Source organism: Erithacus rubecula (genome assembly GCF_903797595.1).
Source record: "Erithacus rubecula genome assembly, chromosome: 4".
Lineage (NCBI taxonomy): Eukaryota > Metazoa > Chordata > Aves > Passeriformes > Muscicapidae > Erithacus > Erithacus rubecula.
The window spans coordinates 4,789,305-4,815,128 of record NC_136686.1 but is presented as its reverse complement, the minus strand read 5'-3'; the positions used below and the strand labels follow the sequence as shown (position 1 = coordinate 4,815,128).

At 42.9% G+C, this 25,824-nt stretch overlaps 1 protein-coding gene and 2 long non-coding RNA genes across 5 annotated transcripts in view; 2 read left to right on the top strand and 1 right to left on the bottom strand.

Moving 5' to 3' along the window:
• The first annotated feature begins 1,905 nt into the window (after positions 1-1,905).
• On the top strand, positions 1,906-4,668 carry LOC306801319. Its single transcript, XR_013774049.1, has 3 exons — positions 1,906-2,070; positions 2,912-3,537; positions 4,089-4,668. It is a non-coding gene; the product is annotated as an uncharacterized lncRNA (long non-coding RNA).
• A 2,570-nt stretch (positions 4,669-7,238) lies between these two features.
• Positions 7,239-12,534, top strand: LOC306801320. 3 transcript variants are annotated; one of them, XR_013774050.1, is made up of 4 exons: positions 7,239-7,516; positions 7,866-9,144; positions 11,087-11,219; positions 12,081-12,534. It is a non-coding gene; the product is annotated as an uncharacterized lncRNA (long non-coding RNA). The 3 variants fall into 3 exon arrangements; XR_013774051.1 differs by lacking the exon at positions 12,081-12,534 and having other exon boundaries at positions 7,866-7,920; positions 8,216-9,144; positions 11,087-11,313; XR_013774052.1 differs by lacking the exon at positions 12,081-12,534 and having other exon boundaries at positions 7,866-7,920; positions 8,213-9,144; positions 11,087-11,313.
• Positions 9,300-25,824, bottom strand: part of TRIM24 (tripartite motif containing 24) — a 52,890-nt gene continuing 36,365 nt past the window's right edge. The window contains exons 8-19 of the mRNA XM_079304203.1: positions 25,029-25,146; positions 23,866-24,131; positions 23,074-23,238; positions 21,375-21,554; positions 20,024-20,159; positions 18,969-19,041; positions 17,507-17,675; positions 16,720-17,018; positions 13,667-13,799; positions 12,639-12,713; positions 11,322-11,471; positions 9,300-10,292 (exon numbers count right to left, since the gene is read on the bottom strand). Coding sequence (XP_079160329.1) covers positions 10,083-10,292; positions 11,322-11,471; positions 12,639-12,713; positions 13,667-13,799; positions 16,720-17,018; positions 17,507-17,675; positions 18,969-19,041; positions 20,024-20,159; positions 21,375-21,554; positions 23,074-23,238; positions 23,866-24,131; positions 25,029-25,146 — 1,974 coding nt within the window. The 3' untranslated portion in view covers positions 9,300-10,082. The remainder of the gene's footprint in view (positions 10,293-11,321; positions 11,472-12,638; positions 12,714-13,666; positions 13,800-16,719; positions 17,019-17,506; positions 17,676-18,968; positions 19,042-20,023; positions 20,160-21,374; positions 21,555-23,073; positions 23,239-23,865; positions 24,132-25,028; positions 25,147-25,824) is intronic.

Here is a 25,824-nt window from a genome sequence, read left to right as displayed (position 1 = left end):
TTTTAGACAGAACTAGGGGGCTGGAAGAGAAAATTGAAGGAAAAGGTTGTAGAGAAGGGGAAGGTGCATTGTCCTTAATGGACATGAGCTTTGCTGTCTGTTCTTGTGCAATTGTGTCTTCTGAAAATTAGAACATTTTATTCATTGTGCTGTGGAAAACACTTGTTATAATGCCAGGAAACAGATGATACTAAAGCTTGAAGGAATTTGGATGTGTAGAAACAAGCTGTTCTTCTCCAGTGAGAGGTGCTTGATGTTGGGAAATACTGAAAAGCAAGGAAAAAGTTATAGTTTAGTTGGTCTCTCTTTATTTATTACACTTTTTTTTTTTTTTTTTTTTTTTTTTTTTTTTTTTTTTTTTTTTTTTTTTTTTTTAGTAGAGGAGTAACTGGGAAGGTTACAGGAACTAAAACTGGATGTAGTAAATCCCTAAATCTTAATAACAAAAGAGGCTTAATGGAAAAGTTAACAGTCCTATGAGGGAATTATTTTTGAACTCAGTGGAAATACACGCTGCAGAACCATGAAATGCCACCTGCAGGAGCCTAAGTCAAATGACTTTTTGTCATTTCCTCACGTTGTTTTTCTTATTTTTCACCTCAAGGGGTGACACTGCCATCCTTCTCCGTGGTCTCATCCTTCCCAGCACGGCACTGGGTGGATCCCTGTGTCTCTGCTGGAGGTGCAGGGGAGAGTCACTGCTGGGAAGGGCAGGACAGGCTGCTGATTCTGCTGAGTGAAAGAACTGAGCCCAGCAAAGCCCCAAGTGACTCTGCTGCCCCCAGGCACGATTGTGGACACAGCTGGAAATTAAAGGAGAGTGACCCAAATCGAGCTATTTTGCTGTTTGTTAGGGAAAGAACATAAGGATGAGAAATCTTGAGCTGAATGGGTTTTTCCCATAAAATGCCAAAAGCAATATTGGGAAACTTATTGATTATATTGGTAATGGCTATATATTCCTGCATTTATCCTATTACTTTTCCTTTCAAATACTGGAAATTCAGAGACTGTTCAAATAGAATTGTCTCCTGCCCATGGTATTTTCTTGGTTGTTTTTCAAAACAAAAATACTTGGTCAGTAATAGTTAAGAACGCTTGAAATGCATTTGTTCATGACCGATGAAAACGCTGTGTGACAGGCAAGGAACACAGCCAGGAGAAGGTGATGCATTAATTCTTGCATGGGGATCAATTCTTTGTCCCTTCAGAGCACAGGGATTGAGTTTGGGATGATTTGGCCAGGCTTTCCCTGACCCCCTTTGTTATTCCAGTAGAGCTGAGTTTGCTAAAGAAACGAGCTGCTGTCCATCTGCTCGGGATTTTAATTGTTATATATATCGGTGAGACTATATATCGATTCATTTCGAAATATGATATACAGGGATGTAATAAACTCTGAATAGAGATCTGTAGGGCTTGAAAGGAATGACCTAACGTTTTTATCCATGAATGAAACAATCAAGTGCCTGAAAGCAGAAGAAAAGATGATGGGGGTGAAGGAAATAAGAAGGGCTCTATCCCAAGTTTCCTCTGCAGTTTTCGAAGTGCGCGGTGCTGCTGCTGCCTGGTGACCGAGCCCGGCACTGCCGCCCTCACAGCCCCGATGGGCGACACGGACACCGGCGCCACTCCCAAGATGGCAGAAGAGGCATAACTCAAGGGACAGGACACTACAGATGGCCGGTCGGGCAGCTGAAAAGACAGACGCCTTTGTGAAGGGGGAGCCTTAATTGTACCACACCAAGGATGGCGCCTCAGCCGGAAAGGGGTTTGTGCCAGCACCCAAGATGGCGACAAAGGGCGACAGTCCTTTGATGCCACCCCAAAGATGGCGGCCCGGCGCGCCACTGGTTGTACTTCCGGGTGGCGTCATCATGCGCATGCGCCTTGGGCAGGGGAAGATGGTGGCCCGGAAGAACCGTGCTGCTTCCATTCGGCTGAATGAACGCGGCGCCGGCCCAGCGCTTTCAGCGCGCTTTTTGTGGCGTTTCCCGATGTGCGAAAACGGGTTGTGGGGCCAGCAGAGCCGGGAGCAGCCAGCAGGATGCGGCTCCTCTTTCGCAGGAGGTGAGCGCGGCCGGAGCTGGAGGCGGGGCTGTGGGGAGAGCTCCAGCAGCTCTGTGGGGACGCTGGACGGAGTCCGGGCTGAGGAGAGGGTGTTTGAGCCCTTGTTTCAGTGAAATCCCTTGGGGCTGGGAACAAGCAAGCAAACCAAAGCTGTGGGGTTTGCTCGGGCATTCCTGGGGCTGTGATGCAGCTCTGGAAGGATGGAAGGAAGGAAATGCTGCTCTGCAGGGCCCGGGAGGGGGCTGGAAACCTGAGATGGAAACTCCTCCATGTCTCACCAAGGGGTTCAAAGCCCCTTTGGTTTTCTGAAGCGCTCAGTGACCTCGGCCTCGCTCCAGGGCCTTGCTCAGAGGGTCAGCATTCCCTGTGCCTGGAGAAGGGGCAGGGAAGGACACGCTGAGAGCATCCCCTTGGGGAAGGTTCCACCTGCCTGTCCTGCAGAAATGGGTGTAGAGCCCAGAACTGCTGACAATGAGGGGTTCAGGGAAAGGCAAACTCCCTCTGTGTGCTGGGGGCTCTGTGAGCTCTGCCAGAGGTGCCCCTGGAGCAGCTCCTGCCCAGCTGCTGTGCCTGGATCCATGGCTGTGCCTGGATCCATGGCTGTGCCCAGGTCCATGTGTGTGCCTGGATCCATGGCTGTGGCTGTGGCTGTGTCTGATCCGTGGCTGTGCCTGGATCTGCCATGGGCAGGGACACCTTCCACTGTCCTAGGTTGCTTTTTTCCTTCATAGCATGGTGAATCTGCAAACTTCTTTGCTACATTCTTAGTTGTGCTCTGTCAAATAAATCCCAAAACAATCCAAAAGTTCTAACAAGTGTCTTTTTCTTCCCTCCCTCCCAGCAATGTGGGACAAATTCCATTGATGGGAAGAGGCTGGAAGAAGCTGGATTTCAGACAGGAGGCCATGGATAATGCAGCAGAGAAGGAGCTGCTGAACATGAAAGGCATCAGTGAAAAGTGAAACCAAAGCTGACAAAATCCCAGTCAGGATGTTCTGGAACTTTAACCCAAGATATTCCACAGGTTTATCTCTGCTGGCTGAAAATGTTGTGGTGAATTTGGAAGGTCTCCAAAGGGCAGTAAAGGTGATTGGAGTTGTGACATGACTTGTGATGGGAAAAATGCAGCAGGACAGGACTGAACTGAAGAAAAGGATATTTCCATAAAACACAGAAAAGGGATGTTGGAGCTTTTCCTTGGAGCAGAATTTCAGCTCTATGCAAAGGTATCAACTGTGAAATGTGCATGGAATAATACAGGCACCTCTCCATGAGGCAGGAAATATTAATCACTGGGGCTAACAAATGGCATGAGCTCTCCTGGCACTGCTCAGTTGGGTTTTCCCTCAGACTGAGGCTGCCAAACTGTTCCCATGGGCTTCACCACGGCCACAGAATTCCACCAGCAATGGTCAGAGCTCATCTAGATCACCACTGGCTCCAAAGAGCTGGACAAGCTGCTTCAAGGTCAGCATTTTATTATTTCTTTATTCTGCCTAAGCTCAGTTATTGGGGTGGGGTTTTCCAATGGGTTTGATCTTTGTATGGAACCACACAAGACAAGTCTTAGTTGGATGAAAGACTTCCAGGCTGCTCTTTAATAATTGCTTTTATTGCTGCAGAAATAGTTTTTACCCTTTTAGTCATGATACAAGAGCCAGAGCTGTCAATTTGTGGATGTTTCTGGTTTATTTAAGTCTCTGATGTGTTTAGAGAAAAACAAAACCAGGCATCACCATCTCCCCATTCCTTTGGTAAACCAAAAATGAAAACAAGTAATTTCAGCTCTTCAGCATCTTCAGAAACACACCTGGACTTCTTGTCCATGCCATGAACAAATCTCAGGATGACAAGAAGTTTTCTCTCTTAGTTTTGAAACTTTCAGCCAAATTCAGTGTTTAACTGAGTCTCTATACATGTAATATTTTATGTGTGGGGTAGATATATGCATAGATACCTGTTTGTAACATGTGACCTTTTAATTTCTATTAATAATATTATTGTCATTTTCCCTCCAGGAGAAATAGAAACAGGATCCATAATGGAATTATTTGGGGAATTCCACCTTGGGAAGAAGCAGCTGTGTCCCAGCCTGGCAGTCACTGGTCAGGTGGGTGGTTCACCTCATTGCAGCCCAATATTCAGGCATTACAGCCTTGGGCTCTTTGCTAATTTGGGCACCTCCCCTGACTTTCCAAGTGTCTTTTACTGTCTAGAGGTTGCCATTCCCTAAAATACAGTGTCTTGGACTTAATTTGATCATTTAGTTGACTCCCTAAACTTCCCAGCTTCTCAGCCCAAAGTTGAGCACCTGTCATCTTGTGTAGAATCATGGAATCCTGGAATGGTTTGGGTGGGAAGGGACTCAAAGCTCATCCAGTTCCTTGGGCAGGGACACCTTCCACTATCCCCTCTTGCTCCAAGCCCCTTGGCCTTGGACACTTCCAGGGATCCAGGGACAACCACAGCTTCTCTGTGCACCCTGTGCCAGGGCCTCAGCAGCCTCACTGGGAGGAATTTCTTCCCAATGTCCCATCTATCCCTGCCCTGTGTCACTGGGAATCCATTCCTCCTTGTCCTGGCACTCCAGAGTGTCAGCAGCTGTGTCAGAGATGAGCACCAGGAATGTTTCCTCTGGATTTTCCCAGCTGAAAGGGACTCCAGTCACTGTAACTTGGGATATTATTTGCTGTATGAGCTCAATGAGAGCATGTGGCCATATCTGCTGTTTATGGATATTTTATTCCCTGTTCATTCCTTTCCTTCTCCTTTAGCTCCCCACAGACCATGGGAGCAGTGAGTGAAAAGCCACATCCGTGGGCACAGAGGGGACCTTTCACTCTGGGGACAGGACTGGCTGCATCCTGTCAACTCTCCCTGAAGGGAATCTGACCTGACCCTGCTGGCTCCTCCTGCAGCAAGGACTGCTCCCGTGTTCCCTGTCACCAGGGAATATTTGGCAGCCAAGTGAAGGAGAGGCAGTGCAATGGCACTTGCAGCAGGACAGGTGTGTCTGTGCTGGCCCTGTACAGGGTGTCCTTGGAACCAGGGAATCCTGCAGGCTGGAGGAGCCCTCTGAGATCATGGTGCCCAGTTGTTCCTGGCTGTCCCATGTGCCCAGGTGCCACGTCCACACAGCTTTAAATCCCTCCAGGGATGGGGCTCCACCACTGCCCTGGGCAGCTGTGCCAGGGCTGGACAGCCTTTCCTCTAAGAGACTTCCCAATCTCCAGCCTAAAATCCCCTGGGATCACATGAGGTTGTTTTCTCTTATCCATTTCAAGTGGTTCCAATCACTCCCTTCCCTTTTCATCACCACAGGTTGTATTTTTTCCCCTGTTTTTGTTTCTGCCAGGGATGTGAGTTTTTGTTCAGTCTTTTGGCAAAGTTCCTGGCTAACTCCAGGAGCTCCAAGGTTCATCCCTTTTCCCCCTGATTTTGCAGAAATGGTCTTTGCCAGAGCTTTAACAGCAACTGCCAGGCCCAGCTGCTGGATCAGGCTGGAACTCCTTTTCCCCCCCTGCATCCCCAGGGATGCTCTGTGTCCTTGAGAGGCTCCTTTCCTGTGGCACCTCAGGGATGCTCCCTGGGGCAGCAGGTAGAGGAAGCTGTGGCTTTAATTTCCATCTAATTTATCTAATTTCAATAATTCTCTGGAAATCTGTTTTTAATGAAAAGGTCCAGGAGGATATTGGTGACATCCCAGGTTCCTGGGATTCCTGGGATTCACAGGTGTGCAGTCAGAGCAAGGATTGTTCTGGCTGGCAGAAGCTGCACCAATCTCCCAGGAATGTCAGTCTGGATTTGTTTTCTCTCCCAATTCTCAGTTTTGGGGGTGCAGTGCAGCCCTGCCCTGTGTATGTCCTAGAAGAGTTTTGGGGTTAAAATGTTCTTTTATAATCTGCAATGTTTCTCTAGAACTCCATTAAAAATAATAAAATTGTATCAATGTTGTTTGGTTCATTTGCATTGATTAATTAAATAAATCACTGAGAAGGGGTTTGAGCAGCTCTTGGTGGAGCTGGCAGCTCTTCCTTATTGTCTCTTCATTCTCTGACTGTCTTTGAATTCTTTCTGAAGCAGTTCCTGCAGTCGATGCACAGTGAGGAGAGCAGCACTGCTGCCCTGCTGGATTGGGAAATCCAAGTGCAGTTCCCTGGGGACACTGAGGGGATGGGGAGCTGAGCCTCAGGCTGGGTTTTGGCAGCGGGAATTCAGTGAGGAGGGGAGAGGGGAGATGTCCCAAAATTGGTTACAGCCACTGGGTACAGCCCAGAAAAGGATCCTGGTTAAAGGGGACTTGAGGGAGCAGTGGGATGTGCTGAGGGCTGTGCTGGAACCCCCAAACCCTGGGCAGGGATGGGGAGCAGTGCCAGAGACACAGGAACAGCACAGAGGGGTTGTGCTGTCACCTCCAAATTCCAGCCAGGAATGCCGGGCACTGCAGATCCACAGAACACTATGGAAGGGCTCTGCTGGGCACTGCAGCTCTTTGGGACACTCCCTGATCCAGAGAGTTTTCCCATTATTTTCTGTCGTGCTTAGCACCTGCCACTTTATTAGAGACTCACAGGCTGCGCATCCCAGGGGAGCAGATGGAATCACAGCCGGTCACACGGCAGCCCGTCCAGGATTGGAAATGAGTTGTTCCACAGATTTATTTTTCTCAATGGGTTTTCAGTTTAAAGCAGAACACTGCCCGTGCCCCGACCGCTCACCCCACCCCATATCCTTTATTTTTGGGGTTTCTCCATGACAATTACCTCCCTACGCTGGACAAAATGTTCCGATTCCCGTGCGGGACCGGCGGGCTCTGGGGGGTCCCGGAGCGGCAGCGGCAGCGCCGGGCTCGGCCCCAGCGCCCGTCCCGGAGCGGCTCCTCCGCCCGCGCCGAGCCCGCCCCGCTCCTCCGGCCCGGGACCCCGCACACGGAGCACCCGCACCGGAGCGCCGGTGCCAGCGCCGGGCCCAGGGTTCGGCCCAGCTGGGACGGGAGGGACCAGAGCGACGGCACCGGCACCGGAGGGGGGCCGGGGGGAACGGAAGGGAGAATTTGGGGGTGGGAGAGGGTAGGAAGAGAGGGTAGAAAAAGAGGTGTAGAAAAAAAGAAATAGAGAAGAAAGGCAAAAAAAAAAAAAAAAAAAGAAATGTGAAAGAATAATGGAGCTCTGGCCGGCGCAGCCTCCCGCTCTGAGCGCCGACTGACAAATAACTCCTAATCCCGTTCCCGCGGCTTAAATCCTCTGGGCCCCGCCCCGCGCAGCCGCGCTGGGGCCCCGCGCACCTGTGCGGCCCCTCCCGCCCGTGAGGCCCCGCCCCTCACACCTGTGCGGGCCCCGCCCATAAATAGCGGCGGATCGGCGCAGCTCCGCTCGCTGGGTGGATGCTCGTCCCGGGTGCGGCCGGACCGGCGCTCGGAGCGCTGCGCGGAGCCCGAGGCGCTGAGGTGGGGCTGGCACCGGGACCCGAGCCCGGGAATTCGGGTCCGGGTCCTGCCGGTGTCTGCTGGGGGTCCCGGGCGGAGCAGCTTTTTTCTCGGTGGGAGGGATGGGGGGTTTGGGCCGGGGTGGGGTCTGGGTCGGTCGTGGGCGGGAGGAGCCGCTCCGGCGCTGCCGCTCCTGCTCCGGCTGTGCCCGGTGCGGGCCCGGGGCTCGGAGCCGCTCCTGCCGCTCCAACGGCACCTGCCAGGGGGGACTCGATCCTCTCCCTCCTCTCCCCCACTTTCTCTGGGACTCGTAGTCCAAAAACCCGTGGGTATAAAAAGCTGGTGACAACTGTTTACTTTTCATTTTTAGAGTACAGGATATTCTGAATTGGAAAGAGCCATAAGGATCATCAGCTCAGACAGTGGTAAGTGATTGGCCCACGTGGGGATTGAATTCAGAATTTTGTCCTTCTTAGCTCCCTGCTCCAAGCACCTGAGCTGATCTCAGGGTCACAAGGAAGGTCCTGTCTGGGATGGGAATGGCTGCTGCCAGCAAGGGAATTCCTGTGCAAATGCAGCTCCTTCTTTTTTCCTGCTTCTGTCTCGTATACCAGTACCTGGCATGACAGCAAAAACTGTTCCCATAACTCTGGTTTCCCACCTTTTCCAGAATTTACTCAGCAGCTGTAAAGATGTTCATTTCATGTTCCTGTCCAGAAGAACTGAGCAGGACAAGTCCAGAGGGTTCACTTGGTCCATGGCCAAGGTTCTGGAGAGTGTCAGGGCTGGTCCAGCCTGCAGAGGGGCATTTCCTGCAGGTGAGTGTTCACAGCCCAAAATCACAGCAGGTGCTGAGGCTGGGGCTGCTTTTCTGGCCCAGAGCTGCACAGAGCCCTCAGTGACTCCCCCTCCCTGCCAGGAATGTTCCTTGGTGTTCCCCAGGTGTCCCAGCTGGCTGGGAATGGGGGCAGGAGGAGGTGGGAGCCCCAGGAAGGGAACCAGCCCCTCCTGTCCTCGGTATTGGCAGGGGAGGAGCTGTGCTGCAGTGTCCTGCCCCTGGCACAGTGTGCCAAGCACACATCCCAGGGATGGGCACTGGGATTCCTGGGCAGTGCTGGGATGGATGTGGATAAAGGGCTGCCCACAGCTCCTGGGCTGGGGCTGCCCTGAACAGGCACCTGGAGATGCTTCAGCCCAGACAGACCCCACTGACCCCCCAAAATGACCCCAAGAGCAGCTGGCAGTACCTGGGAATGTCAGCAGGGTGTGTTTGCACAGGGGCTCAGACAGCAATTCCTGGTGCTGACCTCCTGGAGCTCCTGCACACCCCCAGGTATGTCCCACCCACCCAAATCCCTTCCCCTCCAGCCTGGAGACATCCTCCATCAGCAGTGTTAAGACCAAGGGAATCTTCCCTCATGTAGAAATTAAACACCAAATAACAGCCCTCAGGGATGCCGTAAGATAAAAGGTTAGAGTTGGATAAAGTTTTGTTTGGATTAAGTTTGGAGTTTTTCAGGGAGCCAGCTGGAACCACAGAACTGATGGAAAGCTTTCACTCCAGGAGGGTCCCATTGGAGGTGTGCTCCAAGGGCAGAAGGAATCCCAATGTTGTCAGAGCTCCTGGAAAGCAGATGGAACAACATAAGGTAATTCATCCTCATTTTCTGGTGGTTAGAGACAGATGAAGGGCTGAAGAGCAATACCTGTTCTCTTCAAACTTGTGTATTCCTAAGTGAATACTTGTTTGCATTCTGACATATTTAGAAACATGGGAAAACAGCAAGAAATTAGACAGAAAGGATGCTTTTGCTCTCCTCTTTAAAAATTCACAAAAATGACTGGTTTTGCAAACAAACATTTTTCCACTCAAGACTTTCCCACCAACTTCCTTAAACAGAGGTACATCACAGTTGAGACACCTGTTAAAACAAAATAGTACAGAAATACCATTGTTTCCTGCTGGTGGTGAGAAAAATGGTACAAACCAAAATATTCTGTCTTTTACTTCCTGCATTAGAAAATTGCACACAAACCCTCTTCTTCCTTTTTTTTTTTTTTTTTTTTTTAACTAAGTTAGTTTGGATACCCTCTCCCTTACATTTTAAAATTTCCAATAACTTTGCTGTTGTAACACTTCTGTTATAACAATCAGTAATTGCAGGACAATAACATTACACCATCTTTTTTCATGGCTTATGTTAAATACAGTACAGAGAGATCAAATTATAGCCAGCCACATGCCTTTGGTAAAATTAAAAGTCTGGTGAGATCACACTTTCTTCAAACTCGGAAAGCCACATGTTGAACCCATGTTGTATTTTGAAGTTAAATTCTATACAAACTTCTTCAAAGCAAAGTTAAAACAGCTGTCACCCCACAAATATAGCAATTTCTAAGCTGCTCCAGGAAAGATGAAGGGTTTAAACTTCAGAGAAGCTCTTCACATGCCTTGATCTCCATTAGATTTGTGTTTCAGGCAGGGGGTAGAAAGTCTAGTAAATATTCACAAACCTACAAGTCAAAACAGTGATGCCAGTGATAAATATTCTCAGTTTTTAAAAAACTTTGTCATAACACATGTGGCTCATTTAAGCAGCTGACGGTCTTCTCCTTTGAGGCGTTTTTTCCGGGGCTGTACAAAGTCATCATCCGAGTCATCTGTAAGTTCTGGGTTATCTTTTTCACTCTGGCTGCTGGGCTGGACAGGGAACTTTCTCTCAGGATAAAGGTTACTTAGAAGATCTTCAAAGTAGGCTTCCAGTTTCATGCCAGCATCAGCCACTTCTGAGTCGGGCTGTTGGTGAATTAACAACATCAGTGCATCATGAAATAACTTTTTAACTAGATCACATTAGGTCTTTCAGGTAAAAACTACAAAAAAATATCAGTCAGCAGCATGAACGGCAATGGAGGACATTCCAGGGCCCCAAAGAGCACAAAAACACAGTGAGGGCAGATTTCCAGCCAACAGCCAGTGATTTTTGGCTCTGACAGGTGACCACAGAAGCCACACACAAAAGTAACACTGCCTGGGTTCTCCAAGCTATAAAGATTCTAAGAATTCTTAAATCTTGACTGGGGTGGGAGCAGGGGGACAGACTTGTGTTGTGCTGTGAAACACACAGATAAGCCCTCAGGGTGTTATATACTTCTCTGGCTTACAGATCTTTTTAGTAACAGTGAAAATATTACTCGGTAGACAATGACTATAATGTGGAAGACTGAGCAGTCCTAAAGTCATCCACAGCTCTAAGTTTCCTTAAGCAGATATCACCAGTGTAGGAATAATTCCTTGCAGTCAAGGGTGACTGGATGAGAATACCACAGAGGCCACTGGGAGAAGCACTGTACTTTTCTCTCATTTTATGGTCCACTCACAATCTGCATCTCTATTTCACCACATTCCCTTATGTGCAGTAGGGGATAATAACAATTACTTAACATGCAACTTGAAATCTTAAGGGTCAGTACAGAGCTCCCAGAATGAAAATCCCACTGAATTTAGCATCTGAAGCAAGGAGGACTAAACCAATTTTTACATCTGCCCACCATAAACCTGCATGATAAAAAATTGTCCCTTTCTTTTAGCTGCTGTCCTGCCATTCAGCTGTGTTTGTTACCATCCTCCTCCCTTCTATGGAAAGATCTGCACTGCAGAGTTGTCTCGGACCACAGCACTGTCAAATCTGATCTATGTTTTCACTGCAGTCTCATCATCAAAGTAAGTGCAATACAGTAAGTTATTTTAAGTTCTACCCCTGTTACAGTTTTCCTGAAAGCAACTAAGCCAACAAAACCTGAAAAAAGTATCTACTTTTCTAACCTCATTAAATTCAGCACAGTTCTGGAAAATCAGTCTGAAATCGGCCACAAAATCTTCTGGCTTTGTGTAGAATGAATTGGTCACTTCAAGTCTTTTCTTGATGGTTGACAAGTCCATAGGCTTTTTGATTATTTTGTAGTAGTCAGGGACCTAAGTAGAGAAAAAAAAAAAGTCCAAAATACAATTGTGTTCATAATTTATTGTTCTAAAAACCTTTAGATTTGAGGGAGTGGGCAAGGCCTAGTCTCATCTTGGAAGTATAACTCAAGGATAGAAGAATTGTACTTTTAATATATGTGCAGGCAGTTTCTGGACTAACAGTGATGTATGACAATTTGTGGGCTAAAATATAATCTTTCCAATGCCCATTTTGAAATCAAAGAGAAATATATAAAACACCACTAACTACATATAATAGAGCCAAAGTTGTTTGGACATTATTTTCAGGTGTAGTCAAATAAGCTATCTATTTCATTTTCAAGACCCCCATATGAAGTAAGTCCTTTGAAATGGTAGCAAATTTTAGAGATATCAATGGTTTCCATACCCAAACTGTGGCTGTAGATTTAAGATTTTTGTTCTTTAGAAAGAATAAGAAAGTAAATAAGAATGAAAACCAGTGGTAATATATATTTTTTTCCTATTTTTTCCTAACTAGATTCATATTTTTAATACCTGAATCTAGTAATATATAACCATAATCTGAGTCATCAATCTCTTGTGCCATTTCTTATTATTAAACTCTGCAATATTCTTTAGAATTCTTATTCAAATTGAATAAAGGCTGCATAGAACATGCTGCTTTGTGATGAACTCTTCCCCACTGACTTGTCCTGAAAAACATCTTTTCATCTGATCATGGTGGTAGTTCTTTGCATCCTTGGACTTCTGATGCACCCAGGTACTGTTTACTGTTTTTAACTAACAAATTTCAAGTCAGTAAGAAATTCCATTTCATATTAGTACTATGGAGTACCTCAATTCTCAAAATAAGGTAATGTTTAAAACCCCTAAATATATCCCAATTTACCTTCTCAATGATGTAACTCAGGATATGAGGTAGCAGTGTTAGAACTTACTTTCTTTAACTATTTTTGAAGTATGAAGTAAAAGTTGTTGTTGTGGAATTTTACTTGTAAATCCCCTGCCAAATCCCCAATGCTTTCACTTCTCCCTTCAGACAGTTTGAATAAGACTAAACATGTTTAAAGCACTGAATGTCTGTGGAATTTGACCTATGATAATGGACTTTAGAATGCCATTAGAAACATGGCAAATAAGCTGCTAACATAAAATAGAAAAAAGTGAGGTACATACTGTGGGAGGAACTGGATCTTGAAAGGCAGGACTCATTTCATGACAGTAGAGGTACAGCAGCAGTCTTTCACATTTCTGTGTCAAGAAAAATAGATACTTCAGTGACTGAGCAATCCTACATGGCTTATTCTACAATCACAAACTACAGAAAATACAGAACTCAGTATTTTTTTCTTTGTGGATGCAAATCTATTAAAGTGGATCTTGAGCCTTGAAAGTGCTTCTAAAAATACTTCTGTGATTTTAAGCCTGCTGATTGCTTATCAGAATCTTTACAGGGCTTATAACTTACATTTAATGCAAAATACAGACAGAGCACATGAAAATAATGGTGTGACAGAGTCTGTCCTACACACACACTCTGTTCTTGATGGGCAATATGATCTGTCCTAAGATAAGAACACCAGTGGGAATTGCAGGAGGAGCTGTCTGGATGCTTGCATAATTAATGCATTCCAGAGGTGGGGGAGTGGTGATGCTGTGATTGATCTTGGTACACATGGGCCTGCAGAAGGGTACAAAATGCTCCTGGAGACTGGGCCAGCTGGGCAAACTGACCTGAGGCTGCAGGGCAGCTTCCAGGTGGATCCAGCCCAGCAACAACCAGCACGAGGATGGAACACTCAGCTTTGGACAGGTGGGTGAGTAACAGGTGGAGATAAAATCCTAAAGCAGCTCTATGGGTGCTTTGCAATTGTGCTTTCTGCAAACCTGCACATTTCCAGCTGAACCTGCCCATCTTATAGCCCTTCAGACCTGCTAATATTATACACTGCATTGGCAACATTTGCATACTGTATTAGCAATAATAATCCCCTACTTAATCAGTGTCATGAGCCTGGGAGTCTTCTCTCTACTACTCTTCCATAAATGGTTCTACATGTAGACTAAGACCCCACATAAAATATTAATTTCGATGTTATTTACACAAGTTGCCAACTGAAAACAGGTGAAACACTGACAAAAGTTTCTAATGCAGTTTAAAATTGCTTCAGCTTAAAAGTTTTAAATAATAATTTTATCCTTACCCTGCGGTCTATGGGTGCCAAACCCGTGGTATCTTCCAATTTTCTTTTTTCAGAGCTGTGAGCAGGTTTATCACAGTCATATTCAACTTCTGGCTTGGACAAATCCCGACAGAATGTACAAATCCACTCTCCACTAGAGAAGACAGAGAAACACAGTGACCTCAGTGAGGGAGCACTCTTTGCCAGAAAGCTTTGCATCTATTTCTGGGCAAATCCCTCCTCTGTGGGGTGAGTTTTCCCTGCATCTCTCTTGTTTTCTTGGTGGCACAAAAGACTGCAACAGCTGGCAAAAATGCTTTGCTGCAACTTTGTTTCCTTTTAGTGGCACTGGTGTCATTAATGGTGTCCTAGCAGAAAGACAGACAGATGGTCTCTACCTTTGTCAATACTGGAGTTTTTCACTTGAGCTCACAGGATTTAAGGATAGCACTATGAAGAGCCCTGTACAACCATGACTGCAGAGAAAATGAAGGAGCCACATGGCTGCAGAGAAGGAAAAGTGTTAGCATTGTGTGGTGACAGCTACATACCCTCTACAAGCTTGATCTGCAGTACCTTACTAATTACAGAGATTACCATAGACAGGATTCTTTGTAAAACTTTGTAAAACTTTGAGATGTTCGTGATTTTACCAGTTTGTATAAGACAGTATTGCAGATTTAAAAGGCAACATAAGATTGTAAGAGAGTTAGTTCTGCAAGCTATGTGCACTGATTTTTGAACAAATTTATGAACTTGAAAGTTTTGAAAAAACTATGAAGTTTGTTTTTAATGTAATTCTCTACAAATAAATCCCAGAAACCTGCATGCTTGCAGATAACCACCAGAGGGCTGAATCATCACACAACAGACAGAATCCAGCAATAACCACTTATGGGATCAACTACATCTGTTTACCAGAGGTATGTTATTATAAAGTGTCTTCATCAGTGGCAAATAGTTTCTGCAGCAGCCTTTTTTTTAATTTCAGTAGTAAGGCAGAAGACTTCACACATTTAAAAAGAAAGTCTTACTGTTTTCTATTCAGAGTGATCCAAAAATTTTCACTATCTGCCAGTTTTAGCATGCATTGGTGAATATATTTTTGTTTCAAGAAGTTTTACTTTTTACTGTCTAAATTTCACAGAATGATTTATGACAGTGTCACCTCTGTCTGGACTAGCCTTACAGAAATGATGTGGCAGATACACAACAACTGACACAGGCCATGACTTAAAGATCCTGTAATACAAGAAAACAAGGAACTAATTAAAGACAGAAGAATGATTCATTAAGATATCCAAGAATCAAAAAGAATGTGGTAGGTTGGAATGAAGGATAGACTATGCTGTGACCTTACAGATTGACATGGAAACATTGTTTTAAACTGTAAGAGGGTAGAATAAGACTGGATAAAAGGAAAAAGTTCAAAGTGAGGTCTGTGAAACATTAGCAGGGGTTGCCCAGAGAGGTGGATGCCCTATCCCTGGAAACATTCAAGGCCAGGTTGGATGGGGCTCTGAGCAACCTGATCTAGTTGAAGATTGAGCATTGCAGGGGGGTTCAAATTAGAGGGCCTTAAAGTTCCCTTCCAACCCAAAACACCCTGTGAACCTCTGAAATTGCTCTATGCTCCTGAAACAGGAACAAAAAGCAACCATGACACAATAATAACAAAATTATTTTGCATGTTTGAAGGAAGTAATGCTAAGAGATTAAAGTTTGTTTGGCAGACTTACAGGTGGGAAAAAGAAAGCAAGCAACCCCACAAAGATGAGAACAAAAACCTGATACATCAGAAGTCAGGAAGAAACTTGAGCTAAGTGTGCTCTGGAGCCCAGGAACACAATGCACCTGTAATAATGTGCACGCCTTCACAGATCTGAACACCTGCCATCAAAGTGGCTCTTGGCTCCCTTGCCCTCAGACATCATCACCTCAGTTTCCACTGAATGATCAAGTAAAAATGAAGCATATTAAAGACTTGTTATTGAATATTTAATTTTAATAGAAACCAAGTCTTCTAGTGCATAGTTGTCTATCTGCTTCAAGATTACTTTGTGTCGTTGCCAGAAATAATATTTATTATTATAAATGCTTATTGTAATCTTACTGAGCTTTCCTTATGGCATAAAGCTGTAGCATAGCATTAACTAAAAAAACTCCAAAACCTGGAATTTGAAGCTTCAATAAGTAAGAGAAACATTTTTGTGTGACATTTAAAACAAAGCTATACTTCCAGAAGTATGCTTGTTCAGAGTAGCACAGAGATGATCAACATGCTTGTCTAGGTTGCTATCCAAACGTTTTACACCAGTAAACTATGCTGATATTTATTCAGAAAACCTATTATTTACAAAAGCATTAACCAATGAGCTTGTTATGACCAATGTTTTTATCCTTTAATACAAACAAGCTTATTTTATGACATTGCCAAGCTGGGGCATTGCAAAATGTCGTTTATTTTAATTAAAGACACTAATTCCAGAGGCAAATGTTGTTAATGCTTATAAAAATAATCTATTTTAAACTCTATTTTTAAAGTCAAGAAACTGAGCAATGGTTTTGTAACAGCCCATCAAGAAAGCTTAATGCTTGTTTCAACACTGACTGAGATGTTATTAAATATGTCAGTCACTACACATCCCATGCTTGGAGTGTAGCCATGTTTAGCACTGAAGTAATATATTTAATACTGTGTTAATTCAGATTTTTCCTGTAGATATCTCTCAATTATTTTTTAGAGATCATTATTATTAAGAAATACAACTACTTTGAGTCACCCTTAAAACTCTTTATGACAGATTGGCAATTCTGTGTCCCAGTTTTAATAATAGATGCCCTAGATGTGATCTTGCTTAATTGTCAAGTAAGTGAAGAGTTTTGCTAGATTTTGTGGGAAAATATACAATTAAGCTGAAGTCTGATGAAAATTCAGATCTCCTCCAACTAGTAAAACTGCTAATAAATACAAACAGGACTAAACAGAAGACACTGCTCTTCCTGGGTTTCACAATACAAGTCTAATGTCTTTTAGTGCAATTGTAGATAGAATTGAAAGAGTCAGTAATTACCTTGGAAAGCTCATCAATGTGGGGACATGACAGGAAAGATGGAATACTTTGGGACACTTCTCACAGCAAAGGAGCTTCCCTCCATTTTGACACACAGCACACCAATCTTCATTGGGATCATCCTCTTTTCTGCCCTCACCAGTGTGGCAGGTTCCCATCCATCCTGTTTTCCCAGGAAATGTGTTCTCTTGCAGTACCCCTGGCTGGTCATCTGTGCTGTCTGGTGCATCTGTTCTTAAAACAGCTTCATCAGAAGTGGAACTGTGACTGTTATCCAGCAGCAAGGAAGTAAGTATGGACTGCAGGAAGAAACAAAGGAAGTTAGATAACAGTATTTATGTGAATTTATGTGACCCTAACAATGTGTAAACTGACCTGAATAACAGATTCACATCCAGCAGACACAGCTTGCAACATGCATGCAGAAATTACTAACATACTATAACACACTTACAGTATTTGCTGTTCCACCAATAAAAAAAAATCTCTGGTGGTCCAAAATACTAGTAGCTTATTTATGGATATTCCTGCACTATGACTGGAAACACCTGAAAATTTCATCTCTGTCAAGTTATTTCAGCATTTCCCTGGCTTTCAGCAGATAAAAGCAGTCTGATCACACAATTCAATTTAATTGGCAGTAGGACTAGTTTGATTTTGAATTTCACCTCTTCCTTTTATTAAACTTTTTAGTTTTTCCCTGAAACAGTTCCCAAGTAATTTTAGTCCCCATAAACACAAAACACCCTCCAAAGAACAAGGAGATCTGTGGAGCTGTAAACGTTACATTGCGAGGCCGGGACTCCTCCTCCATCTCTTCCTTCACTACAACAATTGGGAAATCAAAGTTCTCATTTGCTGCAGGTGTCTCCTGTTTAATTTTGATGGGCTCCAACATAACAACAGGGACTTTGTGTGTAGAGTCAGCTCCTGGTGGCCTGCTGGATGAGCCAGAACTGTGAATGACATGAAGAGGCAGGAAAAGAAGGAAATTAGGAGTCAGAACTGGACACCTTTTGTACACTGATGCTTTCCAAGACCTCAGGATGTTAATCTACTTTGTTTCTTTGAATCCTGAGTGGTGTTCCCTTTATGGAATGCAACATCCAAGCTTATTTCCTTTGATGGATACTGAAAAAGCATTATCGAATGGGACAATTTTAATGGTGCAACCCCAAAATTTGAGAGTTTGATCCATTAGTGCAAAATTTGCAAATAATCTCATTTTTTTTCAGATCATACACAAAAAAGCACCTCCACTGAACATTCTAAACCACACAACTGAATAAGGCAGATAAAACACATATTTACATTAAAAAACTTTCATTGAGCCTTGCAGCTCCACCAAAACTTAGACCCTACTCTTAGAACTAGACCTGTCTTTTTTCAGGCATTTACTACTAAAAGGATAAGAATGGACAATTGAACTTTAAAATACCTGCTTATTTTTAAAAATAAAAATTAAGAATTTAAATCTAACAAAATTAATTCAAGCAGCAGCATATCAAATCACAATTTTAAATGCAAGTAAAGACTCTTCAAACAACCATTTAAATTGTTCATTTAAACTGTTCATAAGAGTACTTCACAGAATTTACCATGTAAATGGAATAGAGCAAAAGGTATTCTAGATTAAAAAGCACCTGCATTCCTAACTCAAGTAGGATGAATGTAATCTGATTTTTCTCTGCATGAAAAATTAATGTCTCATGTATGCTCTAATTTATTGCAAGGCATTAACGGATCTGCACTCTTCAAACAACACTGTGTACATATATTTGTTCATTAATATTCTATCAGTGAGGGATAAAAATATTTGTGTAGACTCTCAGTAGATATCTAGTGCTCACTTAACTGTATTGCAGCAGAAAATTCTTAATAACCCTCTTTGTAACATCGGTTCCTTAAATCTGAAGTCATTTATAGTTCCACAAGGGCTTTTAATATGCAGCTTTTTCCTTTAGCTGATTTTTCTGAACTTAAAACCTAATTTATAAACGGTATTCTTTTAATAATGCTAATCTGGCTATCATTTATAGAGTCAATACATCTTTAGATGTTCTATTAATACTTTACAAATGAAATTACTGCTTTTAGAATGCAAAGAGTGCTGTAACAACCATCAGGCCTGACCTGTTAATAGAGAAGGTGAGACAAATCAACATCTTTATGCATTAAAGAGAGAAGAGACTGAAGCATGTTCTGTGGAGGTGGAAGTTTCATTTCCTTCTCTCACACTCCTTCCTTACCTCTCTCTGCTCCCAACACTGGAGGCACTGGGTGAACGAATTGGAGGGTGCACGTTTGTCACACTGATTCCTCCTAGGACAGAAGCATCAATTAGAACAGAGCACAGGTCTGTGCCAAGTCTGAGACAAGACTCAGAGAAGTACACATGTTTTGGGGAAAATTTATCCTGCAGTGAGAAATATTTAATATATTTTCATGAAAGGCATGAGATAACAGAGGGAAAGAGAAGAGTAAGAAAGGACCCATTACATGAAGCAGGCTGATGGGTGAGGACCTTTGCCTGGCTGACCTCTCCACCTGATCACTGCACACTGTTTTGTCTTACTAAATTCAAACAGATCTCACAGGAGAACTGCTAGGAAACTTTGAGCTGGTGAGCAGGAAGAAGTCAGGATATGGGAGAGACCAAAGGTCTGGGGCTCAGAGGGCCAAGAGCCTTGTGAGGCTCACTGCTGAGCAGCCCTGGGAATCCTGAGTGGGCTGTCAGTGCTGCCTGTGAGTGCCCTGCTGCTGTCTCTGCTACCCTGTCACAATCTGGGACCATCATGTGAGTGCTCCCTGGGAATTCCCACTCACACAACCTTCCCATGGTGACAGGAATTCCCTGCATCCTCCAGGTCCACCACATTCAGCCACCATCACAGTAACCTCTGGTCATCCTGTGCCAATGCTGCACTACCCACCCAAGGCACCATTGTTAGTCTGCTGTTAGACCCTATCTCACTTTCCCAAATACTTGTCTCCTACCCAGCTGCTAGGTTTTAATCTGGTGTACACCTGAGTGTGTCAATTTGCTATGGATTTCTATCCAATTTGCTAAAATCTATCCTTTTTTTCCCCCCTCCTTGTTTTTAAGATCTGGATGCTTAACCTTTGATCCCAATGCTAAAATATTATCTCTACCTCCTACTAGGGTTTCTACAACTTGGCCTTCATTTTCTTATCTCTCATCTTTAAGATAAAACAGAATTAATTCTGATATCATTGTTTACCTTGCCACATTAGATTTTTAAATTGCACCACTTACATAGAAAATTGCATCACATTCAATTACCTGAGAGGCCTGGTGATGGTACTGAGGAATTTGGTGACTGCACAGTCCTGTTTGAAGGGGGTTTGGGCTGATTCTGTTCTGCAGTGCCATCCTTCCTTACAGCATTATCCAGTGTGATGTTTCCTGAACAGTCAATCTAAAAGGTGGGGAAGCAAAGGGAAGCAGTAAGTATTGGGAAAAAAAAACCCCTCCAAAACAACAAAAACCAAACCAAAAGCCTCTGCCATGCTGTAATTTTGAAAGCAAAGACCAAAATGTATCACCAAGTTTACCCATCCAAAAGTGACTTTGAAACATAACATCTTGCTTTCCCTAAAAAGAAAAATTAAATAGCCAAATCCAGACAGTGCTTCATTTTAAGAGCAGATGATTCTCTAAGTGCCAGTTTTTCTCCACAGGCTACACAGAAAGCTTAAATCAGAGAGGGAGCTTTCACACATTGAATTAAGTTTATCTCCACACCTTCTTTGGACATGCTCACATTAAATACACTCAAAAAGATAATACCTACACACAAATTACCCCTTAATCCACTGGTGTTTAACAGGACTGGAAGAAACTCAAAGGACATCAATGCCCTCTGGACAGGAGCCATGCATATTGACTTAAAATGGAAACAGCAAACCAACACTTGTTCTTTCCACCATGGCTCAGGCCAGACAACTTAACTTTGTTCAAGGGGCTCCTAATGCAGCATTCTAACTTTCTGTAAAAGCTACATGCTCTGGTTTGATAAGGAGGAATGATTTTTTGAAATGTTCCTTTTCTTCCAGTATGTAAGATAATGTTTGATAAGATGTATCCAAAGTGGATGCAGCAGCTTTGGCAAGGTCAGCATATTTACAGTGATTTGTGCCATGTTATCTTAAAAGCATAAACTCCATCACACACAAGTAGAGGAGTTCACAATACTGTGAATATATCCAGTGTGCTGACCATTAATACTTACCCAAGACAGCTCTTTCAGTAAGTTAAAAATAGATTTTAAAAATGTTAAATATCTACCAGAAATGCCATCAGCAAACCACTGCTATCTGTGGACACTGGTAAACAAAAGCTAAGCTAACACATTTTTGTATAGACCATTATGAGGGCTGCAGAAAAACATGCAGCATACAAATAAACAAGTCCAATTACAATTACAACTTGTACTCCTGTTTTTCTTAGTTGCCTAACAGCTGTGTCCTAGAACAGTTCTGAGTATTTCCAGCAACGTGCAGGAAACTCTGCATTGTTTATTTCCTAGACCTGTTTTGACAAACAGAATTTCAGTCTAAAAGGTTTCTATTTCTCACAAACATTAAGACTTCAAAACAGAATCCATAAAACATTGCCTCTGTGTTACACTTACATCAGGGAGAGATGGCAGATTGAAGGAGCTACCCACTGGGGAACTCAAATCTATCACAGGGGGACCATAATTCTTCCCATCACACCCAGCAGCACTGGTGACTGTGGGGCTGGATGGAGTTGATGTTGTGCTGCTTGCAGTTGAAGGGGTGGTTGAAGTTTGTCCACTACTGATCTGCCACTAAAAAGAAGAGACAAAAATCCACAGTTCAGCACTTTTTTTTTTTTCTTTGCAACAGGTGACAATACATTCAGTATCTGAGAAAACCAGCAGCTTAGTTCAGGAAGCTGCATTCAAACATAAAATCCTGATTTACTCTGAAGTTCTTTCATTTCAAGAACCAATCTCACAAGACAAGAGAAGATGACAAGTAGTTGAAAACTATGAATAAAAGAAATTAATGCAAATCTTTAAATTCAAAACTATACCTCAGTGTTAAGTATCTATTAATATTTCATGCTGCATTGACAGTGTTGTGGAAGAAATGTAACAGTTTTTATGAAATAAAAGCATTACAGGTAGTAGGCTGAATACACAACTGCTCCAGTGCTTTACCAAATAAATGGCTACAGTGTCACCTGGATGCCTTCAAGTCTATGATATTGTGCTTTCCTTCATGACACAGTCATTAAGAATTTGAAATGCTGACTGGATCTCCAGCCACATGGACATTTAATACCATGATATGAAGTGCACAGCCAAGTCAGACCACATTTCTTTCTCATTTAAATGTATGCAGTTTTCAATGACTTTAACAGAATTTCCTGGCAACTGCAGGCAAAATCTGACTCTGTTCAATTCCTTTTTAATTAATCATTCTATTTACTGGCCTCTAGTTTCAGAAAGACATTACTGAATAATGAGGTATCTTTAAAGAAAGGCTTGTAAACAGGCAGGTCTTCTTTTCAGAGGCACAGAACAGAAGTGACTGACTTTTAGTCTCAAAAGTTTTCTTAGATATTCTAAAGCTTCCTTCCATTTAGATGAAATTAGTTCTCTGACATCATAAGCATTGCAAACATAACTGGGATGACATCCCTTTTCAGGCCACAGATTTGTTTGATTCTTTCCTGCTTACCTGCACCCAGAAATTCGTGTGGTAATAATTTGCTTTTTATTAAAGATGAACCTTCCTAAACATCCAGAACACACATGACATGTTTGCTTCTGCTCCAGTTCAGCTGGGCATTGATCAGTGTCACTCAGCAGAGGGCTCACCATTGTGGACTCTCTTTTCTCCCTTCACTTGTAAGAGTTCAGATTTGCTATACTCTGGGAAACCATGACAGCTCTAGCTTTTTAGTCAAGGTTTTACCTGGTTCCTGTTAAGTCACTATCAAGTCACTAAACTGGGATTTTCTGATTTGTCTGCTCACTGACTGCAGTGTGCAGATCATGGCCATGCTAAGCTTTGCATAAGTGGTCAGAAACCACAGCAAGTAAGAGAACAGAACACCTGCACAGCACACACAGTAGATCACCTCCCTAATGCTTCAGCTGCTTAGAACTGTCAAAATGAAAGCAATTTGACATTACTTCAGTAACAAAACTATGGGTGTCTTGTCCTAGAAAAACAGAAAAATAACAGTCTCTGTTTTAATTGAAAAGCACTCTAGTAGTATAGTAGAAATGAATGTAGTATAGTAGAAATGAATATTGAATTTCTAAATGGGAGAGTGAAAAGAGAAAGAGACTCCACCTGTTTGATAGCTTGCTGTGCCAAGAATGCCATTTGCAATGGGTTGGGCTTTACTGCTGGCCTTGGTAGGTTCTGATTTTGGGGAAATCTCATCTGTTGTGAGGGAAGAGCTGAACCGTTGGGCTTGGGATTATGATTCTGAAAATGAATCAACCGTGGAGGTGCCTGCACAAAAACAACAAAAACAGTTCTGCAAGTTAGCTGAGATCTGTTCTATATTCCACACATTTTTTACTAAACAGTCTTTTTTAAACTTCTGAAACTTTTCATAAATTATATGCAATCAAATAGTATGACACCATTTATCTGAATGACCAAAAGCATTAGTTTCCATGTAAAACTTGACAGTTTGGAATTACTTTAACATATGAAGAGACACAACAGGAGCCAGTAAGAGTGTTTCCAATGTTGAAAGACACATGAGAGAATCTTGGGTATTTTGTAAAATAGATGTAGCAAAAAAACCTAATGATAATAACTTTTGATCACGTGACAAAAACACAAAAATGTTGCTAAGCACTGTATATGGCTGGATACAACTACATTTCATTTTTTTAAAGAATATAGATAGGCTGGGTGTCACCATGCTTTTTGCAAGGCAAGTTTAAAATGCCAATTTATTTCTCAGTAAAGACCATGTCCTCTAAACCATCTACACAGCCACGTGCTGAAGATGAAGATATCTGAAATTATATGTCTAGATTTCAGTTCTCTGCTTTTTTTCCTGTTTTACTTGAGTTTCTCCTTCGGTGCCATGGAAAAAAAGAGACTCTGAGAACAGTCCCAACTCACCTGATGAGAAGCAGGAGGCTGCTGCATGGCTCCTGGCACTCTGGAGTTGGGCAGAGCTGCAGGTCCTGCTCTGCGCTGAGCCTGCTGCCTCTGAGCCATGACCTGCTGCTGCATGTGCTGCAGGCGGAGCTGAGCCAAGCTGATCTGGGTGGGGAACTTGGAGAGCTGGTTGGGAGGTAAGCTGCCTGCTGCCTGTAAGTTTGGTTCCATCACAGGGCTCTTGGGCATATGTGGTGGAGTTTCCTTATCTTCAATGACCAAAGAACCTATTTGAACCAAAATAAATAAAATCAATACTCAAGTATGGCAGTCAGCAGAAATGCCATCACACTGTCAGTGACACACAGTCTGACTGTAACCCAAAACATTTCTGAAGGAACTTGGGACCACATTTCAGAAGTTTATTAAATAAACATACACAAGAAAAAGAGCCCACCAAACACAGGAAAAAGTCAGCTCATGAGAAACATCTTAGCTGAGCAGCAGTTCAGAATTCTCACCACAAAGCCTGACAGCTGGTTTCTGGAAACACGTTTCATTTTCAATTCCTGTCTCTAAGAAAATTATTTATAAAGAAGGAATTGGAGAATTTCCTTGCTACCATCCAATGTCCTTACATCTGGGGAAAAGAGCTTGTTTGCCTTAAAGAACTGCCATAAGACTTTCTTCCTCTGACATTGTAGAGAATCATACATTTGCACCTCTGTACACTGAGAGAGCAATTTCTGATGAAAGACAGAAAATGTCTCACAGATATCTCACAAAACTTTCTGCACATGGCAGAAAAACAAAAATGCCCACCAAGATAACAGTGGAAAGAGAAAGATCCCCAAAACCTTCAAGTCCTCCTGCTAAGCTGTTGAGTTCTTAGGGTGCTCATCATTGTGGTTGAAATTATCAGAAATATTGACCAGAAAACTCAAAGCTACTATTATTACCATCACATAGATCATTCAAACAAGATAAGTTTGTTAATACTTTATCATAGAATTCATAAATAATACTTTTCCCCATGCAGTGCACTTTCAATGTTTTTCACAGTTAGGGAAATACATTTAACAGAGTAAATGAAGTAATGAGTACCATAGAGACTATCATCACAAAAAGAAAGCTGCTTGCAAAGTAGTTACAGGACACCAAAGGGCTAATAAAAATTATCCTACCTAGATTGAAAATGTTCTGAGCCCAGAAGCTGGGATCACAGTGGAACTGGATGGTGTTGTTAGTCACTGGGGAAGGATCACACCTTGCTCGGAGGAGATACCGTAGTCGATATGTAATCTACAACAAGAACAAAAACAAGGTTTGTATTTTTTTTCTCTGGGGCCAGAGCCATGTATCTGAACAGCACAAAAAACCCAAACACACATAGATACAACACCCCCACACACACCAAACAAAGCAAGCAATGAAAAAAACCCACCAACAAAAACCGCCCTGAACAAGCCCCTGGAGAACAGAGGTTAAAGATAGAGAAATGTGTCCAAGCTACAAATAAAGAGGTATTTTTAACATCTTTCCCTTATTCCTAAAGTAGTTTTTAAAAGAAGTTAACTACTGCTTAAACAAAAAATAGCAGTTCTTCCCTGTAGAAATACATACCCTTCTAAAAACTTGGCCATTATATTCAATGACTTTAACTACTTGCAAGTGAAGTTCAGATTTACATAACCATTGATGTTTTTTCCCCATGAATCTATTTTAGCCCATTCATTTTTCTTTCAAAGTATGCCATTCATTTGGCAACAAGTATGATCACAGAGAATTTTCTTTTGTACTAAATTTAAGCTTTCTTCAGACAGCCAAAGAACAGATTTTTATAAACTGTCTTTGAAAACTCAGATTCACAGATATTTTCAGATTTTTCCAATATCTTGGTTTCAAAGAAATGGGCTGTGATTACACAAGAGAATATTCTACCAAATGCTCACAAATTTATTTAGTTCCTAAAAAGAAAAT